The sequence below is a fragment of the Priapulus caudatus genome, unplaced genomic scaffold (assembly GCF_000485595.1).
Source record: "Priapulus caudatus unplaced genomic scaffold, Priapulus_caudatus-5.0.1 Scaffold597, whole genome shotgun sequence".
Classification (NCBI taxonomy): Eukaryota; Metazoa; Priapulida; class Priapulimorpha; order Priapulimorphida; family Priapulidae; genus Priapulus; species Priapulus caudatus.
This window is the reverse complement of record NW_014577658.1, coordinates 170,372-180,172: the sequence shown is the minus strand read 5'-3', so window position 1 is coordinate 180,172 and position 9,801 is coordinate 170,372. Positions and strand designations below refer to the sequence as shown.

Genomic DNA, 9,801 nt, shown 5'->3' with positions numbered 1-9,801 from the left:
GTGTGTGTGTGTGTGTGTGTGTGTGTGTGTGTGTACGCGTACGTGAGCGCGTGCGTGTGTACGAATATACTGACCTGAGAGCCGACTATCCGCCGACCTTTATTTAAAACTGTGAGCATCATCGCCTTTCAAGTGTCCTCCAACAAAGTACATATAGCAAGCAGTACGGCGAAATATTGATCGAGCGCACGATAACGGATATATAGCACATCACTCTATGTGCTTCACACATCACATACCATACAGCCCTATACATCTCAACCCTATACAGGCTATACTATACCCTCTACAACGCATCTATATCTCAAAACGACGCCACGTTTCGTTTCGAATTTTAACCACCACCGTGAAGGGTCAATCGAGTGTATGATCGCACCTGACATAAATACTGGGCACAAATTTCATGCACAAAGACACCGAAATGCGGTCCCGAGTGAAACTGGTCTCGTTACGTGTTACATATATTTGCCGATTTAAGGGTTAAGAGTTAGAGATCTTAGTGCTCCAGTTTCTTGTAAGAAGCATTCGCGACCTGAATTCGCATGACATTTGCAACGAACGTTGAAGAAGCGGTGAACACAACATTACTAACGCCTACGTTAACGATCTAACGTTAAAATTAACATCTCCTTATCAACGTTAAAGACCACCAACGTAACAGACATCAGCGTAATACAACCTATAAATCTCAAATGAGATCCTACCAACTTCTTGACGAAATTCTACCCAGACAACGGCGTAGTATGGTGACCTAATATGCCCACCACATCCCCCATGCAGCTATCGTATGCCTGGCTATCAGATGAAAATCTTTACGATAATCGTGTGCCCAGCCTTTCCATTGCCATTTGAGCCACTCCTAAAGTGTAGTGCTAGGAACTGCGGTCCGTGGCTACACGCTAAAGCCAATTTCTTACACGCCCTGGGGCAATATAACTGTACTTCATTCACTGATCCTAGAGACCATTAAAATGCTTCGTGTTTTTCTCGCGATGCAGCAGTAGTACGTAGTTCAATATCTGAAGATACTGAACATGTTGGTACAACGCATTGAAGATGTGAAATGCGGCCGCTGGCATTTCGAAACTAAACGCACCGCTTACCGTTCAAAGAAAAACGTCTTTGTACTCTATCCAGACTGCACAACATACTCGCCAGCGCGACGCTTGGAATGATGGCCTACTTCGAATTGCTTTCGGCAATACGTATGAGCTACACATGAATGCCTCGTACTGGGACGGTATCAAGCTGTCTGACCGACATATCGGTGCGAGAACGGACCTTCTCACACATACACACACACGCGCGCGTACGCATGCGCACGCACGCACGCACATACACACGCGCGCACACACATACACACACACGCACGCGCGCGCGCACACACACACGCACGCACACACGCATACGCGCACCACACGAACATAGACAGACACGCGCGCTCGCACGCACGCACGCACAAACACACACACACACACACGCACACACACACGCACGCACACACACACACACACACGGACACACCGTCGGCGAGTCCACGCAGACGCTGTGCCGCACACGTGAGTAAAATGACTCATGCGTCATTTTACTTGAGTAAAATAACTCACGTGTGCGCCGGGCATTATGTAATTTAAAGCTATATAAGCTATAAGCTTAAAGTTAAAGCTATTTGTGTTTAGAATAAAGCTATAAGTTGTTTACCGTTTATACAACTGTTACGTACTACTGTCTACGATACGATGTTCTACGCTACACTTATAACGTGTGTTTCCGTCGGCAAATTCATAGAAGCGTTGGGTTTTAGAAGCCTTGCAATATATCGATATAAAAAAATTATAAATGGAAACTTATTATCCGCATCCATTACTGGCGCAAGTGCTCTAACGCGTTTCCTAATTCATTCGATTTTTTATCGGTTAGGGAAACGTCAGCATTTGGTTTCATCGACCATACACTAAGCCAGTGCTTCTTAAGCTATTTCAGTGTCATTCACCCTCGAGTCTTTATCTCAAAATTTAGTTTACGGGCGACTAAATTTCCTCGTGTTTTTGGCAAGTTTTATTCACCCAAATATAATTTCATTCACCCTTGCGTGAACCATTCACCAGTTTAAGAAGCACTGCACTAAGTAATCGAAATTGCCGACAGTTTGTTCATTATACAGCCGCGTGCATGCATATTCATATCGCGGCGTGCGTTCACTTAACCACGTATGCATGGGTTACGTAATTCTAATTAGAAAACATTAATTTTACCTACTCTTGTTTGGTTTCTTCAATGGTTATAATTTTCATATAATTAAGATTACTGTACATGTTATTATATTTAACGTAAATGCCAATATACGCATAGAAAACTCTGCGCATTAGAACTCTGCGCATTTAGAATCCACTTGCTTATTTTTGAAAATAAGGAACTAGGAACTAGTAACTAGCAAATAGCTTCACGCACATAATGTTATATATGTATATATACGTAGTAAATGTGTGAGGTAGGTAAAGCGTACATGGCGCGGCAATCTTGTTGACACGGGCATATATCAATAAACGATCGTTGTTTTTCTTTATATTCAAACACGTGTGTTCGGCTGTCTGACACACACCGGACTCGACACACACAATGGGCAACCGGTTGTTGTGTTTACGTAAATGGAGCAAAACAATTGTTCCGACCGAACAAAATCCCCAAATATGTCACCTATATAGGCTGATGTTTGATTATATTATTTAAACACGTTAGGCGCAGTAACGAGACCAATCCAATCCAATCAATCCGTGAAAGTCCTAGATTTGCTGTCGGTGTAACTAGATATATATAAAAACACGTTTATATCATATTACAACGTACACCCCACGGCACTAACGCTCAAGGGGTCGTTGTCGTAACAGGTACTACAGATACGGCAGCGCGTTGAGCATTGACTTGCCTAATGGCATATAAATAGATATATACACACATATATATATATATATATATAAATAATATATATATATATGTGTGTGTGTGTGTGTGTGTGTGTGTGTGTGTGTGTGTGTGTGTGTGTGTGTAGTGTAGTGTGTGTGTGTGTAGTGTAGTAGTAGTGTTAGTGTGTAGTGTAGTGTGTGTGTGTGTGTGTGTAGTGTGTGTGTGTGTGTGGGCGCGCGTGCGTGCGCGCGTGTACGCGTACGTGAGCGCGTGCGTATGTACGAATATACTGACCTGAGAGAGTATATATATATATATATACATAATATATATATATATATATATATATATCGCCGACCTTTATTTAAAACTGTGAGCATATCGCACTTTCAAGTGTCCTCCAACAGAAGTACATATAGCAAGCAGTACGGCGGAATATTGATCGGCGAACGATAACGGATATATACATCACTCTATGGCTTCACACATCACATACTATACGCTCATCAACACTCACTCACTCACCAGGCTATACTATACTCCCTACAACGCATCTATATCTCAAAACGACGCCACGTTTTCGTTTCGAATTTTAACCACTCACCGTGAAGGGTCAAGCGGTGTATGATCGCACGCTGAGCATAAATAGCTGGCAGCAAAATTTCATGCACAAAGACACGAGAAATGCGGTCCCGAGTGAAACTGGTTCGTTACGGTTTACATATATTGCCGATTTAGGGGTAAGAGTTAGAGATCTTAGTGCTCCAGTTTCTTGTAAGAAGCATTCGCGACCTGAATTCGCCGTGACATTTGCAAACGAACGTTGAAGAAGGTGAACTACAACATTACTAACACTACGTTAACGATCTAACGTTAAAATTACGTTCTCCCTTTATCAACGTTAAAGACACCACGTAACAGACATCAGCGTAAATACAACCTTATAAATCTGCAAAATGAGATCCTACCAACTTCTGACGAACTTCTACCCAGCCAACGGCGTAGTATGGTGACTAATATGCCCCGCACATCCCCATGCAGCTATCGTATGCCTGGCTTATCAGATGAAAATCTTTCGCGATAATCGTGTGCCAGCTTTCATTGCCATTTTGAGCCACTCCTAAAGTGTAGTGCTAGAACTGCGGTCCGTGGCTTACCCGCTAAAGCCAATTTCTTACACGCGTGGGCAATATAACTGTACTTCATTCACTGATCCTGAGACATTAATAATGCTTCGTGTTTTTCTCGCGATGCAGCAGTAGTACGTAGTTAATATCTGGAATACTGAACATGTTGTAAACGCATGAAGATGTGAAATGCGGCGCTGCATTTCGAACTAAACGCACGCTTACCGTTCAAAGAAAAACGTCTTTGTACTCTATCCAGACTGCACAACATAATCGGCAGCAGCGATGGCTTGAATGGATGCTACTTCGAATTGCTTTGCAATACGTATGAGCTACACATGAATGCCCGTCGACTGGGACGGTATCAAGCTGTCTGACCGACATATCGGTGCGAGATCGACTCTTCTCACACATACACACACTACGGCGCGCGTACGCATGCGCACGCACGCACGCACATACACACCGCGCCACACACATACACACACACGCACGCGCGCGCGCACACACACACGCACGCACGCACGCACGCACCACCACGCATACGCGCACCACACGAACATAGACACACACGCGGCGTCGCCACGCACGCACGCACAAACAGCACACACACACACACACACGCCACACACACGGCGAGTCCACGCAGACGCTAACACACTCTGCGTTCATGAAGCTTACCTGCCATGCGCCATGCCGCCTCAGCTCCACTTACTCCCGCTCTTCTGCGATGCTACGATGCTATAATATTTTAGTCTCAATTATCCCGCGTCCTACACACGCATCCCCCCGCGCGCGCGCCACCGTTACACACGTGCACGCACACACACACACGCCGCCGCAGAATTCTCGCAAAATGCAGACGCCCCCCCGTCCTCCGCGCCAAAACTGCCGCGCTGACGACAGAACTGACGCATGCGCGTGCGGCGGCGGTGGACACAGTTTGCGCTTATAGCAGCGCACGACGACGAACGGATCGCTGGGCGACCAGCGCGACTGTAGCGAATAATTGGCGACGACAACGCCCGCCAGGAGCGTTTTTCCCAGCCGACCACGTGACAGCCGGCCGTACGACCTTCGGGACGACCTTCGTGTCTGCACGGACGATCCAGTCGACTTATTAATAATTAGCAAGAAAGAAATGTCTCGTTCATAATTGATGGCGGGAACAGCATGGCGAACAAAAACTTGATATATATCATTGATTACAGCTACAAGGCGCAGCATTTTCGCGTACGTCACAATCGCGTATATAGGGCCTATATATATATATATGTGTGTGTGTGTGGTGTGTGTGTGTGTTGTGTGTGTGTGGTGTGTGCGTGCGTGCGTGCGTGCGTGCGTGCGTGCGTGCGTGTGTGTGTGCGTGCGTTAGGACAGCGTGCCGAGTTACACAGACATGCAAGCACGACTCACGGTGTCGCGCGCGCGGCACGTGAAATCGACAAATCGTACCTAGTGACCCGCCCTGCTGTATATATGCACGTAGGGTTTGCGTGTAGTCGGAGTCGTCGAGCCTACTCTCTCATCATCATCGTCATCAGATATCATCATCACCCCTGGTTGCATCGATCCGGCATTGGAGCCGTCGCAGCAACAGCGACATTCAATCAATGCGAGGCAGTGACGTGCGCACGCGGTGTGTGTCGCTAGCGACATCGTGCGGTGGAAAATAAGATGTCCTGATCGGGGGGACCGCGACACGTTACATATGTTGACATTTAGTGCTAGGTAGATATTTACGTGTTTTGCTGGAATTTCTGAAAGTAGGCTCTAAAAGAAAGAGGTTTGAAATCGTCATAGGGGAAATCTGAGCAATCCTCAGTAAAGAATTAAGCGTTTCCACGCTCGCGTTTAATTTTTAAAAAGTAATCCAGGAACAAGACGAAAAAACAACCAGCTCTTCGTGCGAACGTGTGCGTATAACTACACCGAGTTGATGGTACGAATTGTATAACCCCCGATCAAGTTCTACTTGGGTGTCCCGGCCCAGATACCCCGCTTTCGCACCTCGAGAGATGAAATTTTTTCGGATGACGCAAATATCAACCGAAGACGATTACGAATGAGAAATATTGACAGTATGCGCGTTGTGTATAGTATAACTCATGCGTGCCGCAGACAATGCTTATGAATAGGAACTAGACAGATGGCACTCACGGAGAGTGCATACTCCGCGAGCATGTAAACATGTATGTGCTCGTGGTGCGGCTGCTGACTGACTCGCCTGCTGCTGACTCGCGCGCTCCTGTGGCTGCTGCTGACTCGGTCGCTCGCTGACTCGACGCGCTATCGATCGCGATCGTATCCACTGCGGGCAGCGCTTCATACTTGAACATCTCCGCGGTCGCGTGCGCTATATCCGCGAACAGCGCGTGTTGTCGGCGCCGCTCAGCGCCTCATGATCAACAGCCAAACTGTGCAACGCAAACTTGTATCATGTCTCACTGGACACACACACACACACACACACACGAACACACACACGAACACACACACGAGAGCGATTGCATGACCTCCGTTTGCGCGGAGGTAGGCCTAATTACTAGCAAGTTGAGTGGGCACTGTGCAGCTACGTGCGTGCCCACGCTTACGGAGACAGTCGCTGCAAGCTCATATCTTTCCAGGACAATTTTGAAACGATATACGACCGAGGCACAAGAGGCTCTTAATTATTTGGTGGTTCTTTTCATCCATTCATTCATCTATTCGCCCGTCCGTCCGTCCGTCCGTCCGTTCGTCCGTCCGTCCGTCCGTCCGTCCGTCCGTCCGTCCGTCCGTCCGTCCGTCCGTCCGTCCGTCCGTCCGTTCGTTCGTGCGTGCGTACGTCTGTCCGTCCGTCTTTCCGTCCGCCCGTCCATCCATCCACCTATTCATCCATCCATCTAACTTACTATCTATAGCTAGCTACCTATCATTGCGAGTTATTTGAACGTCCATTCTTCATATGTTAAATAGTGAAACGGAATTGACGACCGAAACCGTCTTATAGCTTATTTTACTACGGTACCATTGAAAATATCGACAACACTAGTACAACAGACTGCATGTACACTACCGCCCACATGTATACCCGTAGCTACCCGTGCAGCATACAGTAATGGCACATGAACTATTATCGATATTTTTATTGATACGGTAGTATAATATGCCATGACATATATTCCGGTAGTCAATTCCATTTCACCGGTAAAATCACCAATAATTTGAGCACATTCAGAACAGAAGAACAGTTCACTGTTATTCGCGTGTGCTGGTAATAATTGTATGGTGAGCACTCAGTTTTCACGCTTAAAACGGACAACAGCGATCGCACAAGTATAGTATTAGATACAAATAATATAATCTAACAGAGTTGGGTTTCTACACCTACACCCGCGCTACTCTGCTGGGATACATAATTGTATCTAAGGCAGACCATGTTAATACGACGGCAATAGGTTAAGTGTACACGCCGCTGCAAACCTGTCCGGAACGTTATAGTAGTATAAAATGTTTATATAGTTTCTATATCGGCAACGAGCCACGAGTTTCTGAGGTCCATATTTAACGCAGTTAGCAATGGCGTCGACAGTTCTTTTCTCGCGAATTAAGTCTCGAGCAGTTCAGTGATAAACGAAAGTAACTTACCGCGTCTTGTTTCTTCCACCTCCATCTTTATCCATATAGGTATGTGAGTGTGTAGATGTGTGGGATAGGTATAGAACGTAAATGTAGGATACGCATTCGTACCCCTGACCTATATCATGACTGATATCACGCAAGCGTGACGCTTCGGCCTATACAAAACCATGGGGACGACTATAGCGTAGAAAACAGCATGCAGGCAGCAAGCATCCAAGCTGATCGAGGGAGGGAGGATAGGCTAGCGAGCGTTGCGAGTGCGTGTGAAGGAGTTATCGATGGACAGCTAGCACACACGATCGATTGCTGCATGCTAGTGGTATCAACTACGATTACATGGCGGTGGAAGGAAGTTGAATTTTTGCTACAAAATCAAAAAAAATTATGAATTATGGATACGCGATTAATAGATGGTGGAGTCAACTGACCTTGTCAATTTTCTAACCGAAAGCATCACACCGACAGACCGACAGACAGACAGGAAGACGCAGCCAGGTCCGGAACGTTTGTAACACGAAATTCTCGTAGCGTGATCGAGTCACACAGCAAAGACGGAGAATTTGGAAGAAAGCTGATTCATCGCTCACAGACGAGGAAATTCGTATCGGAACTAGAGTGGTCGTAACTTTACGTGATAAACGATCATCGCATAAACTCTGTTTATGAAGAAGAACAAATCCTAGCATGTGTGCTGCCAACGACCGATACTTTCCGGACGCAATCTTGCTACGTTACTGTATTTTAGTGCACTTTGCAGGCCAAGATATGTGTTCGCGCATGCTCAATATCTGCCGATAGCATTATTATTTTAGAAAAGTCATTCATTTAAAATGGTGAAGGGGCATCTTAGGGTAGATATACATAATAAATGTTCATCGCCTAAACTCTATTTATGAATAGGAACATGCACTAGCATGCATGGTGCCAGCGAGAGATACCTTCTGCACACAATAGAGCAGTGCTGCGTTACTGTATTTTAGCGCGATTTGCAGGCCAAGATATGTGTTCGACGAAGCGAAATTTTTAGAGCGTATTTTACGAAGCACATCTCTCCCGGGCATACCCCTGCTAATGTCATTTGTTGAGATTACATTAATCTAAATTAAGGAGCGCAGACCCATGAGTAATTTAATATGAAAATGATATAAAATGCACTGTTTTTCAATTATTGAATAAAATTTCATTAATTCACTTACTCAAATAACAAATTCTTTGTAAAATATAGGATGGGGAATAAAACAATTAACTCTAATTCGTGTATTCATAGTTTCAAATTGCACTTTTTTAATTAGCGTGCAACAAACTTGCTACGCACTAACGTTGAGTGACAGACTTTTCATCACATTTGTATAGTTGGGCTAACTACAATACAGAGCCTAGCCTCACTGTTCTTTTTCTAAAAATTTGCAAATTATAAAAAAATGTATGCGAAGGAAGATACGCTAGATTATTGTTTATAAAAAAAACTTGCATTTCTTGCTTACTATGACGACATGTACTTTATTCGCACTGATTTCCTTACATCATGTGAAGAACGACCAATACGTTTGGCGCAACTTTACGAGATGCGACTTTACGTAAAGAAATACCAATGGCGTATAGGCTACATTGTCGCTACACCAGACATTATCCTCATATCGCTCTCGTATGACTCTCGGATTACCCAACAAAACATTAATTAATTAATAATTTATTAATATTAATTGATTAATAATAATTAATTAACAATTTATACCAATTGTGTTTTTTTCGTTTACGGGCCGTCGGGGAAAGACAACACTTTCGACGTCTGTATGTTCGGAGTTTCCTCTTCTAGCAGCGGCTTCCTTATTTCGTCGTCGTCGGCGTCGTCGGAAGGGACGCCGGTGCACGTGCATATTCTGACTACGATCGGCCACAGAACGTTTTCGTAGATGAACATACCGAGCATGAGCACTACGAAACCTGGAGGTAAAATCAATAGATGAACATTATGTCACAACACACACGCGCCAACACGCACGCACGCACACACGTACACACACACACGCACACACACACACACACACACACACACACACACACACACACACACACACACACACACACACACACACACACACACACACACACACACACACACACACACACACACACACACACACAC

The 9,801-nt window shown here is 45.2% G+C and overlaps 1 protein-coding gene across 1 annotated transcript in view; it reads right to left on the bottom strand.

Annotated features, from left to right (window-relative positions):
- Positions 1-7,717, bottom strand: part of LOC106811984 (carbohydrate sulfotransferase 1-like) — a 19,082-nt gene extending 11,365 nt beyond the window's left edge. The window contains exon 1 of the mRNA XM_014815728.1: positions 7,662-7,717. Coding sequence (XP_014671214.1) covers positions 7,662-7,686 — 25 coding nt within the window. The 5' untranslated portion in view covers positions 7,687-7,717. The remainder of the gene's footprint in view (positions 1-7,661) is intronic.
- Between the last annotated feature and the right edge of the window lie 2,084 nt (positions 7,718-9,801).